At 44.1% G+C, this 17,391-nt stretch overlaps 1 protein-coding gene across 1 annotated transcript in view; it reads right to left on the bottom strand.

Moving 5' to 3' along the window:
• Positions 1 to 17,391, bottom strand: part of rasa3 (RAS p21 protein activator 3) — a 181,078-nt gene that overhangs the window by 65,681 nt on the left and 98,006 nt on the right. The window contains exon 3 of the mRNA XM_041199605.1: positions 3,905 to 4,008. Coding sequence (XP_041055539.1) covers positions 3,905 to 4,008 — 104 coding nt within the window. The remainder of the gene's footprint in view (positions 1 to 3,904; positions 4,009 to 17,391) is intronic.

Here is a 17,391-nt window from a genome sequence, read left to right as displayed (position 1 = left end):
ATCCTGTGTCTGCAGCATCCTCACAAGCTGCCCTCTCTTTCTCTGCTCAGTTATGCTCAGCTTTACTCAGTCCTGAGAGCAGAAGATAATCTGCATAATATTCTCATTGCTGTGGAGACAGTGGGTCTGAATAATATTCTCATTGCTGTGGAGACAGTGGGTCTGTGGAGAGAGTGGGTTGGAATAATATTCTCATTGCTGTGGAGAGAGTGGGTCTGAATAATATTTTCATTGCTGTGGAGAGAGTGGGTCTGAATAATATTCTCATCGCTGTGGAGACAATGGGTCTGAAGAATACCCAAGAAGCCGCTGCTGTAACCTGGAGTGAAATAAACTTTCTTCCGACATGGAATATATCACCCATCCTGCATAATGTGGCACAGGTTCTCCAAGGTGGGCTGTATTGTGGGCATGGTGGTTACATTACGGGACTAGCAATCCTGAGGCCTGGACTAATGATCCTGAGTTTGAATCTCAGAAGAATGGCTGGAGAATTCAAATTCAATTAATTTAATAAATCTGGAATTAAAAGCTAGTCTCAGTAACGGTAACCACGAAACTACCGGATTGTCGTAAAAACCCACCTGGTTGACTAATGTCCTTTAGGGAAGGAAATCTTCCACCTTTACCAAGGGAGCCACAGCATCATGGTTGACTGCCCTCTGAAGTAGCCGAGCAAGCCACTCTGTTGTATAAAGCCCACTATGAATATGGCTGTACCCTCACCACCATCCTCTGAGTAGCAATCAGGGAGGGCCAATAAATGCTGGCCTTACCTGAGATGCCCATATCCCATGAACAAATTGAAAAATGCTGTGAATTCTGATGTGATGAATGCTGAGTCCAGTGCCAAAGACTGACCAATAGTCAGTGTGTAAAAGCATGGTGCACATCCATTCTCTTCCTTTTTTTCATATGTACGTATATATTCTGAAACAAAAACAAAAATAGCAGGAAAAACTCAGCAGGTCTGACAGCATCTGCGGAGAGGAACACAGTTGACGTTTCGAGTCCGTATGACTCTTCATCAGAACGAGGACCCTTCAACAGAAGAATCATACGGACTCAATATGTTAACTGTGTTCCTCTCCGCAGATGCTGCCAGACCTGCTGAGTTTTTCCAGCTATTTTTGTTTTTGTTTCAGATTTCCAGCATCCGCAGTGTTTTGTTTTTGTGTATGTATATATCCTGTTTGGGTAAGGGAAGTTGTGTCTGTGTGTCTCCAGGGCGAATTGAAGGTGAGATTTTTGGAGTTAAATTGTCTGTTGAGTCTAAAGGATGAAAGAGCAAAGGTGTTATTTCTTTGCATTTGTAACGAGGCCTTAAGGTAGGTTTTAATTAACAAGTAAACAGAGTAGATTTGAAATTTACATTGGAGGTTAAGTGTTGAAATTGACATGCAGCTATTGCATTTCAAAAGTGGTTCAAAGGTACCAAGGAACATTTGCAACTTAAAGGAGATTAATGAGTAAACAGGGGCAGGTGTTTTAAATGTTATTGATCCAAAATAGATCAATATTTTAGAACATAAAAGGTTTTAATATTTGGAGAACCTAAGTTTAAAGAGGTTTGTGAAGACTATGGAGAATGAAGATAAAAGGGAAAAAAGAGTATTTATGAGTACAGATTTTCAGATGGATCGAGTTGCTGTGGGGATGTCTCACTGAAGGCCAACTCCCTTGATTTTGGCTGTGAAAGATTTTTAATTGAAGGAAGCAACTCAGCCTTAGGCCAGGAGAATATTTGTCCTGTGAAACAGTTTGTTTTGAACCTGCCTTTGGAAAACCACATCAGTGTGTTTTGGTTCTGGGAAGTCATGGATTATACTTCTGGTTGCAGTGAGAGGAAATTTGTTGATTTAGGGAATATTTCCTGCGTTTTTCAGTCAAGACTCTATGAGGGCTGTTGCCAAAAACATAGTCTCATTGTGTACCCTTAGTAAAAACATTATTGGGGGTTATTTTGTAAGATCTTTTCTAACTGTGTATCTTTTATCTTGTGTTAAGTTTCATTTTTTCTTTTACTTTTCTTTCTTTAAAATAAATATTTTAATAATTGAAATTTAATTTTTTTTTAAAAGTTATCACTGAAGTCCTGTGCTTCAGTGTTCAATAACAATCCCTCCATATTTCTACAATCCAAAAAGAGCAGATTATGCTCAGCCGAGACAGATTTCAATCCGAGACCTGCCTTGCTCAGCAGTGACATCAGCTACAGTCGTAACAAAAGTAATGGGGAAGTTCCATCAGAAGCGATATCCACCCTGCAACCGTGCCTGCCCCCATGGAATTGACGCTAAGTCTGTGTTGCGGCGCTAAGCATTCAACCTTCTCCCCTCAAGACTGATGTGGGGAGATACAACTACAACACCAGCATCTACACAGCAATGTACACCAGCATCTACACAAGTATGTCCTGTACACAAAAAGCAGGGCAAATCCAACACAGCCAATTACTGCCCCATCAGTCTACTCTCGATCATTACTAAAGTAATGGAAGGGGTCATCAACAGTGCTGTCAAGCGGCACTTGCTTAGCAATAACCTGCTCACTGATGCCCAGTTCAGGTTCCTCCAGGGTCACTCAGCTCCTGACCTCATTACAGCCTTGGTTCAAGACATGGACAAAAGAGCTGAACTCCAGAGGTGAGGTGAGGTGAGAGTGACTGCCCTTGACATCAAGGCAGCATTTGACCGAGTCAAAGGCATCAAGGAGCTCTAGCAAAACTGGAGTCAATAGGAATCAGCGGCAGAAACTCTCCACTGGTTGGAATCATACCTAACACAAAGGAAGATGGTTGTGGTTGTTGCAGGTCAATCATCTCAGCTCCAGGACAACACTGCAGGAGCTTCTCAGTATAGTGTCCTAGACCCAACCATCTTCAGCTGCTTCAGCAATGACCTTCCTCCCATCATAAGGTCCGATGTGGGGATGTTCACTGATGATTGCACAATGTTCAGCATCATTCATGACTCCTCAGACACTGAAGCATTCCATGTCCAAATACAGCAAGACCTGGGCAATATCCAGACTTGGGTTGACAAGTGGCAAGTAACATTCATGCTACACAAGTGCCAGGCAATGACCATCTCCAACAGGAGAGAATATAGCCATCGCCCTTTGACACTCAATGGTATTACCATCGCTGAATCCCCCACTATCAACATCCTGGGAGTTACCATTGACCAGAAACTGAACTGGACCAGCTATATAAGTACTGTGGCTACGAGAGAAGGTCAGAGGCTAGGAATCCTGCAGCAAGTAACTCACCTCCTGACTCCCCAAATCCTGTCACAATCTACAAGGCACAAGTCAGGAGAGTGATGGAATACTCCCCATTTGCCTGAGTGCAGCTCCCACAACACTCAAGATGTTTGACACCATCCAGGACAAAGCAGCCCCGCTTGATTGGCACCCCATCCACAAACATTCACCCCCTCCACCACCAACGCACAGTAGCAGCAGTGTGTGTACCACCTACAAGATGCACTGCAGGAATTCACCAAGGCTCCTTAGACAGCACTTTCCAAACTCCCGACTGCTACCATCTAGAAGGGCAAGAGCAGCAGACACAGGGGAACACCGCCACCTGGAGGTTCCCCTCCAAGCCACTCACCATCCTGACTTGGAAATCTATCACAGTTCCTTCACTGTCGCTGGGTCAAAATCCTGGAACTCCCTCCCTAACAGCACAGTGGGTGTACCTACACCACAGGGACTGCAGCGGTTCAAGAAGGCAGCTCACCACCACCTTCTCAAGGGGCAACTAGGGATGGGCAATAAATGCTGGCCCAGCCAGCGAAGCCCACATCCCGTGAATGAATTTTTAAAAATGATGTATTTGTCAAATAGCAAGCAACATAAGATCAATCTGAAAATGAAGTAACTGATCAGAAAAGCTTACCAATAATCGAATCCCTCCGAAAGACGTCCCTGTCAAAAATATAAAATGCTAGGTAGCGGAATGTTCTTGGAATTTCACAATAGAAGTCTTCACCATAAAACGGGCTGAAATGAGAGATGGTCTTTGTAAGTTTATTTGCTTTCAGCTTTTTTTTAAAATAGTCAATCTATTACTAAGCCTTTGGTTTGCGTTCAGTCTAAGAGGTCACAGGCTTCCAGTGGTGTCACGGTTATGATACTAGACTAATAGTCCTGAGAAGATGAACACAAATCCCATACCAGGTTGTGAATTTCAATTCAGTTTCAAAATATAAAAAGCTGGTGTCAGTAAAAGTGACTATGAAGTTGCTGGATTCTTATAAAAACCCACTAGTGTCCTTTAAAGAGGCAACAATAAGTCCTTACCCAGTCTGAACCTACATGCAACTCCTGTCTCACACCAACTGCCCTAACCAAGGCACTCAAATTGTATCAAACTCAGGGCAATGATGGGGATGGGCAATAAATGCCAGCTTACCAGTGACACCCACACGGCGAGCAAATAAAAGAAAAATAAACAGTCATTTGGTAGCACAGAACTTGAATCTTGCTGAAATGAGAGACATGTTGCCACAGTTTTTCATCTTGCACTCATCAGGACAAACACAAGAGTGTTAAATTTCAAACAATCACAACAATTTATGCTACAGGAGAAAAGGGTGTTGATTGGTTTATAAGTTGGCTCTGATTAGCCGAGACGTTGCCATGGAGAATGCAATGTTCAACATGATCAAGCCTTGCACGTTTTTTGAATTACCCGGGAGCTTGGGGAGCCTCTATTTCCCCACTTGCTTTCTCTATGGCAACGCCTCAGCCAATCAGAATCAACTTGCCAACCAATCAGCAGCCTCTTGTACTATAAATAGTTGCGATTGTTTGAAATTTGGCATTACTGTGTTTGTCCTGATGAGTGCCAGATGAAAAGCTTCAGCAACATGTCTCTCTCCTCAGCAATTTTCAAGAATAATGCACCAAAACAGAACTCTGGATTAAATTGTGTCAATGATGAGTAACACTGCAAACGATATGATAAACAATTGTGAAATTCTCACTCACTCACTGAAAAGCTTATGGTTTGAAGGGTCAGCAGCTGGGAATAGCTGCAAGGTAGAAATCGCACTTCGGAGAACTTCAAAGTACAAACCTTCTACATTTGATCCTTTGAACTAAATTGATCCCAGATGCCTCTTTAGGTTGTTCAGTGCATGTTTTGGCACATTTGATGGTTAACTATACAAACAAGCAACTACACCATGGCAGAGACAGGCAGCCAGACTGTTCCAGGTGGGGGTCTTGAAAGAACAAGGAAAATGAAGGACGAGGAAAGGGTCATTTGACTCCACAAAACCCACCCCTCAAATATGTTCAGCAGAAAGACTTGCATTTCCATAGCACCTTTCATGACCTCAACGTTTCCAAAGTGCATTACAGTCAAAGATGTATTTTTCGACCAGTTAATTTTAGGCGTTTGGTTGAGGGATAAATATTGGCCAGGAAATTGGGAAGAACTCCCCTGATCTTCTTCAAAACAGTGGGATCTTTTGCCTCAGCCCGAAGGGGCAGGCTTGATTTTGCTGTCTCATCGGGAAGGCAATGGTCCCGATCTACTGAGGACAGACAATCATCTTCAGATTCCTGCTCCCCATTTCTTCCGGGGCCTTCCGAGACCGGCTTTTCCAGAAATGCAGAGAGCAGCGTTCCTCAGACAGCTGCATCAAAGTGGGGAAAATTCAGGGGAAGACAGGACATGGCCCCGTTTGACAGCACTAGTGGCTGTATGATAAGTTTAAGTGTCCAATTTGAATATTAGTGAATGGGTAGGCTGGTAGTGCGGGTACGTGGGTGAGGTGGGTAAGGGGTGCGTGGGGAGGTGGATAAGTGAGTAGGGGGTGAGGTGGGTAGGTTGAGTAAGGCGGTAATCAGATTGGGTCAGGGTAGTCAGGAGGTTGGGGGGGTATGGTTGAGTAGTTGGGGGCATAGCCGGGTCAGGTATGGTTGGGCAGCCAAGTCAAGTGAGGGGGTGGTCAGGTGGTAGTCGGGCTGGGTTGGTTGGGTAGTTGTTGGTCGGGGGAGGGGTAGTTGGGGCTGTTCGACAGGGTGGTCAGGAAGTCGGGGATGGGGGGGGTGCGGTGCTGGTAGTCAGGTGGTCAGGGGTGTGGTCGAGGGGTAACCGGGTGATTGGGAGGGAGGGTAGTTGGGGGGTTGTCGGGTCAAATCAGAGGATAGCTAGGAGATTAGTGTGAGTAATTGGGGGGTCACTTGTGGAGTTACCCAGGTGTTAGACTAGGTTTTAATCTGTTGAACTAATTTCCTGGGTAACTGTCCAGGTAAATAAATTGGAATCGTCCAAAGTCTCTGAGTCTAACCCAGAGCCGGAGTTACTCACGGAGGGTCCCGAAGAGCAGGGGAATTGCCCATTGACAGTTTAAACTTCCCTGGTATTCCCACGTAGCTCAGCACGCCAGCACTTCCACAGGGCCCCAACATACATCTGAGTCGTACGTTGGAATTGAGCACACTGTTAAATTGTTATCTCATTCGGGAAGGGCTAGGAACTAATTGTTACGTGAATATATGTCCCAGGATGCCACAGCACTGTTGCACTGCAGAGTAATAATGTTTCAGTCTATCAGCCACATGGAGAACAGCAAGACATACACTCGAAGAAGCTCCAGCGTTTTGAGTCTAAAGTGCGATCATTTACATCTTATGGGAACCAGAAAATATAAAACATACGAAACAGAATCTGATGGGAGCAGCTCAACATATCAGGGCCCTGTTTCACGGCTGCCAATTCTTATTCATTCTCAGGACGTGGATGTTGCTGGCAAGACCAGCATTCATCACCCATCCTTCGTTTCCCTGAGGGGGATGGTGCTCGGCTTTTCCCTTGCCCCCGGGTAGTAGTTTAAATACGACCGAGTGGCTTACTCGGACACTTCGGAGGACAGTGGAGAGTTAATCAGGTTGCTATGAGGAGTTTGGATCACAGGTGGCCCCAGACCGGTCAAGGATGTCAAGTTTTCTTGCCTAAAGGACACTAACGAACCAGTCGGGTTTTGACATCGATCTGACAATCATCGAACCCACGTTAAGGAGATATTGGGGCTGGCGAGCAAAAGCTTGGTCAATGAACGTTTTAAGGAGCATCTTAAAGGAAGGGGGGAAGAGGTCAGAATTTGCTGTCAAAAAGTGACAACTTTCAACTTTATTTTCTGCATATTTTGTCATTATAAATAATAATTCTGACAAATTCTATTGGAGTGCATCAAACGCAGAACTGATAGTCTTAAAGTCAGGCTGGATTTCTCCGGCTCCCCCGCAGCAAGGGGGTTCCCCTATGGTGGGCCCGACAAGCCAATGAAACCTCCATTCACTTCGGCAGGACCGGAAGACCTTTCTGGCGTGAGGGGCTGGAAAATTCCAGCCTCACTGTGCAGGGACGGATCTACCTTGCAGTAAGTGGGAGTCAGGCTGATAAACATTGCTGATAAACACCACCACTTTTCAGAGTGCCAGAGAGAGGCCTCATGCAGAAGAGCATAACTCAAAAGCACAAATTCTCTCAGTGCTGCTAAGATTGGTCACGCAAACTCGCAGAACGAATGTTCAAGTGTTAGATGTTGTGAGAGAGAGGGTGTGAGGAGTTGAACATATTTAGGAAAGATTTCTCCCATGGCTGAACGTTAGAATTGAGGCTTTGTCTATTGCAGCATCTGGCATTAATTTGATGTCACATGACACCAATTAATTGGTATTCATCGCGAGGTCCAGCCTGAATTCAAAGGCTGCAAATGATTCAACAAACCTTTGCTGCTACAACCAAATGCAGCTTCAGAATTTTTCAAAAATCCAATTATTGTCATGAAGTTATTAATGTATATATTATTGGAAATTATTTTTAACAAAATAGAGAGTTAGTCTGTGTGCATCTGTCTTAATTGGATTAAAGCCAGCTAGTCTGGGTGCTTTGATGTGTACTAGTTTTAAGATGTAAACAGAGAAGTAGAGGTGCATTTGCATTTTGTTGAATAGAGTATTCAAGAAGTGGGGTGAAATCTTCACCTAGCTAGCAGAGACCAAGCAATATTTATATTACTAATAAAATTGGCACTGCGAAAGGGGTTTTATTGTTGGAAGAGGTGGAGTTTAAAGGGACTGGTGATACAATGAGAATTTACATTCAATGAGATGTGCTGGGTATAACAGACAGTAGTTTCATGTGTGCAGGGCAAGAGCAATGTAAGATCAATGCCTGGAAGCTTACCACTGTGTCTGCAAAGGAACCAAAGTGAAAGGAACCTCATTTTGAATTTGTTAAGGTGAAAATGCTTTGCCTGGTATCTGCTTAAAAACCTATGGGTTGCTGTTGCCTTAGTGGAGATTCGTCTGGGAACTTGTTAAAAGTTATGAGTAATTTGTAGCCATGTGCATGTGTTTAATGTGTTGTAACTTAATAAAATGTTTCATTTAGTTTAAGATAGAAACTTTGCAAAAACTGGTGGTCTGATTCCTAAATTTAGAGTTGCATCTCAAACATACCACTTAAAATGTAGGTGATGACAGTTGTTTAAAATTTCTCTCTGGGATTTTTAAATAACTTAGCTTTACCAACTGCTGGGTCATAACATTATAAAGTGTGATTTTTAAATCAGCCTGGCTCTAATTTTAAGGTTGTGCCCCCTTGTCCTGGACTCCCCGCCACTCCCTCAACCAGAGGAAATAGTTTCTCTCATCTACCCGATCAAACCCTTTGATCATCTTTAACATCTCGATTAGATTGCCCCCTTAATTGTCTATATTTGAGGAAATACACACTTATTCTGTGCAACCTGTCTTCGTAATTTAACCCCCTCAGGCCCCTTAACGTGACACCCTTGGAGGAGAGTAAGCCACACGGCTGCAAAGTCCAGCATCGTGTTCAAGCCCAATCTCCCAGGGCACTGGGAATCTTGGCAAACGCCCGGTCACTGTCACACTGGAGTTTAAGTCTCAGAAATCCTCAGTGGTAACACATGAAAAACACTCTCAGCAGGTCCTTATTCAGTTAGCCAGCTCTGTGTGCACTGCGAACAAATGTGAGACAATTCCACTTTGCTTCTCAACAGAAAACAAACATTAAAAAAAACTTTGTATATTTGGTTGGCAGAGCTAAAAAAGTAAAGTGCCTTTATTCGTTTGTCAAGGGAGACTCTTGTTCAAATGCTGGCACTGAATTATCTGAAAAGGAAGACTGACAGGCAAAATCCCTCACTTAACTCACTAAAGCCTCTAATGTTCACTTGCAAAGATTTGAAGTTGGATCAACAAAGGGGCAATGAAGCAAATTAAAAATGCAAAGATTCGAACCTAGCTATTTGATGTAAGCAATGTGTGAATTTGGCTCGATGTGTTCCATTTCAAGTTGAGATTGGCTGGAAATGTGAAAGATGGGCACTCTCCGAGTCTCGCCCTAACTTTCCCAGCCCAGCAGGTGACAGGAAGACTCCTGTCTTCATCAGTTGGAGCAACAACAAAGCTCTTTGTGTCGCTCAGTTTCAATTTCTGCCTTTGGTTTTCGTACCTATTAATTTAATGGGGTGGATCCCTCAAATCCCCAATGGCTATAAAAAAAAAGAATAAAGCCAGACATCCTGGGATTCAGGCTGGATATTGGGCGGGTCTTCCATTCCCAGAGAGTTGTGAGCCTCTGGAATGTGCTGCCAGCGGGGGTGGTGGTTGCTCAGCCTCTTCGGTCACGAAGGAGGTAGACAAATTCCTGACTGCAGCAGAGATTGTATTATAGAGAAGATAAATGCCTTTATAAAGGTCACCTTGTCCATGCAATCTCCTGAACCCTGATCACCAGCAAGGGCCTTCGAGAAATTTTCCAGCGTACTTTTGCCCCTTTACTGACTTGGTTTTTTTTGCCTTTCGTGTTTGAACTCACGGTGAGTCCTGTTCCCCTATCTGCCGTGCGCTCGCTGACTTACGTCCGCAACTGGCCAAGCTACATCTTCATTTTAAAATCCTCATTCTCGTTTCCAAGCCCCTCTATGGCCTTGTCCCTCCCTATGTCCGTAATCTCCTTCAGCCTCACAACCCTCCGAGTTATCTGCACCCCTCTAATTCTGGCCTTTAATTGCTCTGCTATTGGTGGCTGAGCTGTCAGCTGTCTAGGCCCCAAATTATGGAATTCCCTCCCTAAACTTCCCCGCCTCTCTAACTCACTCTCCTCCTTTAAAACACTCCTGAAAACCTACCTCTTTGACCAAGCTTTGCTCAGCTGATCTAGTATCTCCTTACATGGCTCAGTGTTATACTTTGTTTTATAATGTTCCCGTGAAGCACCTTGAGACATTTCATTATGTTAAGGGTGCTATATAAATGTAAGTTGTTGTTCTTTCCCAGGCGATTACATTGGTGACAGGCAGGTAGGAATGTCCATGCTGCCATTCTCCAGCCACCATGAAGTGTGGCCTTGTTAGACTAGCTGGTCCTTTCCTGCCTAACAATCTTCTCTGTTCACAGACCAAATCTGATGACCTCCCAGCACTGGGGATTCTGTGTGTCAGAAACACTCATCTGGGCATTGAACATATGGCCACCTGATTACCCGGTTACTCATTTTCCCAGATAAATATCCTGTGGCACAAAAAGAAGGTGCACTGACCTCTCAGTGAAATCTCAACATGCACCCCCATCAGCTGATCCTCTGTGCCCGGGCTGCAAACTGGAAATCTGATCCCCTCTGTCTTTGTTATTTCTAAACATACGTTTGAAGGTTAGGCTGAGGGCACGGACATCCCCAGTGTTGACCAAAATTTGGCTCACCAATAGTCACTCGCCCCACACACCAGGACCCAACCAGCCAGCAATACTTTGAGCTGGGGCTCAGTGGGTACCACCCTCTCTCTGACTTAAAAAGTTGTGGGTTTGAGTCCCATCAAGACTAGAGCACAAAATCAAGGTTAACACACAAATGTAGTATTGAGAGCGCCCCGCACTGTCAGAGGGTCAATACTGAGGGAGTGCTGTACTGTCAGAGGGTCAAAACTGAGGAAGCGCTGCACTGTCAGAGGGTCAGTACTGAGGGAGTGCCGCACTGTCAGAGGGTCAGTACTGAGGGAGTGCCGCACTGTCAGAGGGTCAGTACTGAGGGAGTGCCGCACTGCCAGAGGGTCAGTACTGAGGGAGCGCTGCACTGTCAGAGGGTCAGTACTGAGGGAGTGCCGCACTGTCAGAGGGTCAGTACTGAGGGAGTGCCGCACTGCCAGAGGGTCAGTACTGAGGGAGTGCCGCACTGCCAGAGGGTCAGTACTGAGGGAGTGCCGCACTGTCAGAGGGTCAGTACTGAGGGAGTGCCGCACTGTCAGAGGGTCAGTACTGAGGGAGTGCCGCACTGTCAGAGGGTCAGTACTGAGGGAGTGCCGCACTGTCAGAGGGTCAATACTGAGGGAGTACTGCACTGTCAAAGGGTCAGTACTGAGGGAGTGCCGCAGTGTCAGAGGGTCAGTGTTGAGAGACTGCCACACTATCAGAGGGTCAGTTCTGAGGGAGTGCTGCACTGTCAAAGGGTCAGTACTGAGAGAGCATTGCACTGTCGGAGGGTCAATACTGGGTAAGTGCCGCACTGTCGGAGTCAGTACCAAGCTGCACTATTGAAGAGGTAGAAGAAAAGCTAAAGATCTTTGGGGTGGTGGGATTAATGGGGGGGGGGAGGGTGGAGCACAGGTGGGTTAATCACAGGATTGGGGAGAGGGGGTTGATTGGAGAACTAGGGTAGATCGGAGGCTCGGAGGAATCGGAGGACTAGGGGTGCAATGGAGGCCCTGTCAGGTAGCTCTAGGGTTGGAGTGCCCAGTTGCTTGGGCTCCTAATGTGGGTATTCCAGATCCTGGTGGCAGGTGTGAAGACGCTCATCCCTGAATCCTCCAAGTCCTCACCTTGATGTAGCTACAAGGTTCCCCGAGGTTCAAGAAAGCAGCAGGCTACTTGGCTGTCCAGAGTTAAAGTTGTAAAGCTGAATAACAATGAGGCCCACAGCCTCACTATCATAGTTAAATTTCCAATCTTCCTCCAGGGAATAGTTTGTTCGAGCACCCATCATCCTGCCTCCTTATAGCTGGAAGCTGGCAGGATGGAGAAGAGTTTGGGTTGCGGAGCAGATTGCCCCCCACTTGACCCACCAACCCATTTATTTAATTAAATTTCCTCCCATTTTATCAGCAATGTATTCATTCCTTAAACACCTGATCAAGATCCTTGAGTGTTTCTGGCAGGGTACACATAGAACATGAGAATATAGGCCCACACTTTCACTCCTGAGGTCAGCGCAGAAAACCAGAAAATTTTGTAACTTGCCGAACCTGCCTCGGGAGAAGCAGTTTGGAGGTGGTCACAGGAGCTGCCAAGTGCTGAGGTGGGCTGGTTAAAAAGTTTGTTTTATTTAATATTAGGCCCACTAGCCCTCACACCCCTACCCACTCATCCATGCCAACTCATGCCAACCCATGCCCCTCCACCCATCCCAATGGTCCCTCATACCCTCCATGTCAACCCATGCCCCTCTACCCACCTCCCATGACCCCTCAAGCTCTTCATGCCAACCTATGACCCCATTCATCCCCTTGGCCCCTTAAAACCCCTATACCAGCTTAATGTCAACTCATGCCAATACATGACCCCCCCCCCACACCCCCACCACATCCATCATCCTTGGCCCTTACACCCTCCATGAGAACCTACCCAGTAACCACCATGGGCAGACCTCAGGAACCACGCTAAGATTAAATAAATTTCTAAAAAATCAATTACAGACTTCACTATAAAAACCTTCATTGATAAAAACCCATTCAGTTACTTAAGTTCCCTCAATTATTTAATCCCTTATAAAAACAAAAATTGTATTCATAGCCCCACGTCAAAGATAGCTAATCCTTTAATAACCTCATGGAGCTGTCAATCAAACTGTGAATTTACAGCCCCCCATTGTGATAATGATAGGTTGTGGAAGCAGTCAAGCAGTAATAATGCACTTAGAGTCATGTCAACAAATATCTACTGAAACTGCAAGCACCAATTTTGTTCAACTCAGAGACACAGCAGGCTGCTCTTTTTTTCAAAATTTAAAGGGCAGATGATTTAAATAACTTGACAGCTTGACAGTTCCACAGACCTTATTCACTTTTTATGAGCATTCACGTCTATTCCTGCTCCAGCAAAAATGGGGTCTGTTTGAACTCAGCACTAGGATCTGTCAGAAATGGGTGTGGTACCTTCAGATCTTTTTTAACTTTGTTCTTTCATGGGATGTAGGCATCATTTGAAAGGCCAGCATTTGTTGCCCATCCTAATTGCCCTTGAACTGAGGGGATTACTAGGCTATTTCAGAAGGCAGTTAAGACTCAACCATGTTGTGTGGGTCTGGAGTCACAAATAGGCCAGATCTCTTTCCCTAAAGGACATTAGTGATCCAGATGGGTTTTTACAACAATTGATGATAGTTTCACGGTCAGTATTACTGAGATGAGTTTTTTCTTCCAATTCCAGATTTTGTTAATTGAATTTAAATTTCACCAGCTGCCATGGTGGGATTTGAAGCCATGTCCCCAGAGCATTAACAAAAACATAAATAGCTGGAAAAACTCAGCAGGTCTGACAGGGTCTGCGGAGAGGAACACAGTTAACGTTTCGAGTCCGTATGACTCTTCATCAGAACTAAAGAAATATACAGATGTGGTTTATCTTTCACCACATTTCTATATTTGTTTAGTTCTGATGAAGTGTCATTCCGACTCGAAACGTTAACTGTGTTCCTCTCCACAGACCCTGTCAGACCTGCTGAGTTTTTCCAGCTATTTTTGTTTTTGTTTCAGATTTCCAGCATCCGCAGTATTTTGCTTTTATCCCTAGAGCATTAGCCTGGGCCTCTGGATTAATAGTCCAATGACATTGCCACTACCCCACCTTCTTCCCTTACGCCACTATCTTCGAGGTCCCGGCACTATTTTAGTTAAGGTGTGGAGTCACCACAACTCCGCTAGGATCCAGGCTATAATCTTCAAAGCTCTTTTGAGCCAATGTAATTTCCAAAAAGATGAAATTCAGATGAGGTTTTCAGATAGTACAGTTCCCTAATAAGGGCTTAATTACATTTCAGTATAGATATTCAGAAGGTTCGCAAGCTTACACGTTGTCAAGAGCGGGATGGGAGGAGTACACAGTTCCTCTAGCCCCACTACACGACAGGTCACATCAAGTGTAAATGTTTAAACCACTCACCACAATAGCCAATTTCTTACTTTCTCTACTGTTAGACCCAGAATAAGAGGGACTTGTACCGGACTTCTTTCACGAAACACAGAATAATTGATTTATCATGAAACAAAACTTATTTTTTAAAATAAGTTGCAAAACTGGTTAACATACTATTTATACCCCAGAAGCATAAGGATTTACCCATTTTAAAATCCCAACACACACACTCACGCACACAAAACACAGAACAAGATAAATAAGGTCTCCGCAGAGGTTGGCAAAGGGAACACTTTATGATAAAGGGTAAAGTTCAAAAAGGTCTTAACGCAGTCAATTTGGTATTCCTACATGTGAAAACAGAGTGCTGGTCACAGTACTTGTCTGGAAGTTCTTTCCAAAGGATCTTCGGTGAAAAGCTGTCATTGTTAACTCTCACTTGGCGCAGCTTTGCAGGATTTCAAATACAGACAAGTTATACTGAGATGAAGAGTTATTCTGAGATGAGTTCTGGCTGAAGGTGAACAGCCACTCTGGACTGTAGGCAATATAGGGAAAGAGAGAGGGAGACAGAGAGAGGAGCAATCTTCTTTCACAGTTTTCTCCCAAGACACACACAATCAATTCAAAAAACATGTTCAGTCAGAAATTCTTCCAGGCCTGGTGTTTTTCAGCCAATCAGCAGGAGCCCACAGCCTGTCAACAGCAGTTTTTTTTTAAATTTTAACTCAAGTGAACAAAATAATTCTAATCTCCCAAGATGTCTTGCTAATCACGTAGCCAAAGTTATGTGGTTTCTTGGAAAAAGCAGCTTGCTCACAGGCCAAAGTGAACATGTAACTTTTTCAAAAAAAACTCAAGAGTGTGTGCAAATAATTCAATGTCCTTACAATTTTTCTTAAAAGCATGTAGTTCTTGGAGATATGAATTATTAACATGCTCCACACTTAAGAAATGAAACACAATTTCCAAATGCATTTCATTATGAAGCGTACAGGAAAACATAGACAACATATAAAAAATTTCGAAGCTCACTCATTCTCATTCACTCCTTACACAGAACTTATACAACTTGCTCTGATCTTCTTAACTTCCAGATAATTCCAACAAAATTACAGCCTTGCTAACACATCAGCAATTAAATAATCCTTCCCAGCAATATGGACAACCTTTAAGTTATAAGGCTGTATTAGCAAGCTTCATCCAAACACTCTGGCATTCTGAGTCTTAAACTTTTCCACAAAATCCAAGGGATTATGGTAAGCATATATTAGTGTCCCTTTACATGCATGGGATTGGGGGTAGTGTATTGAGATGGATAGAAAACTGGTTGGCAGACAGGAAATAAAGAGTAGGAATAAACGTGTCTTTTTCCAAATGGCAGGCAGTGACTAGTGGGGTACCGCAGGGATCGGTGCTGGGACCCCAGCTACTCACAATATATATTGATGATTTAAATGAGGGAACTAAATGTAATATCTCCAAATCTGCAGATGACACAAAGCTGAGTGAGAGGGTGAGCTGTGAGGAGGATGCAAGATGCTTCAGTGTGATTTGGACAAGCTGAGTAAGTTGGCAAATGCATGGCAGATGCGGTATAATGTGGATAAATGTGAGATTATCCACTTTGGTAGCAAAACCAGGAAGGCAGATTATTATCTCAATGGTTATAAATTGAGAAAGGGGAATGTGCAACGAGACATGGGTTTCCTCATACACCAGTCACTGAAGGTAAGGATGCAGGTGCAACAGGCGGTAGAGAAGGCAAATGGTATGCTGGCCTTCATAGCGATAGGATTCGAGTACAGGAGCAGGGATGTCTTGCTGCAATTACACAGAGTCTTGATGAGACCACACCTAGAATATTGTGTGCAGTTTTGGTCTCCTTATCTGAGGAAGGATGTACTTGCTATAGAGGGAGCGCAGTGAAGATTTACCAGACTGATTCCTGGGCGGGACTGACATATGAGCAGATTGAGTTGGTTAGGACTATATTCACTGGAGTTCAGGAGAATGATGGGGGAGTCCAGAGTCCTCATAGAAACCTATAAAATTCTAACAAGACTAGACAGGGAGATTCAGGAAGGATGTTCCCGATGGTGGGGGAGTCCAGAACCAGGAGTCACAGTCTGAAGATATGGGGTAGACCATTTAGGACTATGAGGAAAAATTTCTTCACCCAGAGAGTAGTGAGCCTGTGGATTTCGCTACCACAGAAAGTAGTTGAGGCCAAAACATTGTATGTTTTCAAGAAGGAGTTAGATATAGCTCTTGGAGAGAAAGGGATCAAAGGATATGGGGAGAAAGTGGGAGCAGGCTATTGAGTTGCATGATCAGCTATGATCATAATGAATGGTGGAGCAGGCTCGAAGGGCCGAATGGCCTACTCCTGCTCCTATTACCTATGTTTCTAAGTTTCTGTTTACAGCCATGATGGACATATACCACAAAATATTTAAGAACCAGTAACAATCCCAGGGTTTCCTTTTCTATTGCCGATTTTTTTTTCAGAAAAGTACCCCACTGGCTTCTCTACGCCCAGTTCATCTTCTTGTAATAAGACTACACCTATCCCCAAGTCAGTAGCAGCAATTGCCACCTTGAATGGTTTAGTGAAGTTAGGGGCAGCCAACACTGTTCATTAGTTAGAATTGCCTTTAGCTTCTCAAAAGCTGTCTTGACCATACCACATTTGTCTTCTTTTTCAATAAATCTGTTAGTGGAGCTGCTATTGCGCTGAAGTTTGGCACAAACTTACAATAGAAGCTGCACATCCCCCTAAATGTCATGATTTCTTGTTTAGTTTTAGGAGCAGGGAATTCCACCAAAATCTGTACTTTTGCTGTTCTTGGTAGCACTTGTCCTTGCCCTACAATATGCCATAGGTAAGCTACTCATGCTTTCGCAAACTCATTCTTGGCAAGGTTTATTACAAGATCTGCCAACTGTAATTGTTTAAACAGGGCTTCCAATTGTTTTAAGTGATCTTTCCAAGTGTTGCTGTAAATGAATACATTGTCCAAGTAAACCACACTGGTTACAATTTGATTCATTAGTCTTTGGAAAGGGCTGGAGCATTTTTTAGTACCAATGGCATTACTCGACATTGGTGTAGCTCATTTGGCATGACAAATGCCGATATCTCCTTAAGCTCACAACGTTAAACGTACTTGCCTGTATCCTTTCAATAAATCTATCTTGATAAGGAATGTG

Source organism: Carcharodon carcharias, chromosome 11, assembly GCF_017639515.1.
Source record: "Carcharodon carcharias isolate sCarCar2 chromosome 11, sCarCar2.pri, whole genome shotgun sequence".
NCBI lineage: Eukaryota > Metazoa > Chordata > Chondrichthyes > Lamniformes > Lamnidae > Carcharodon > Carcharodon carcharias.
This window is presented reverse-complemented; position numbering and strand designations above follow the sequence as displayed.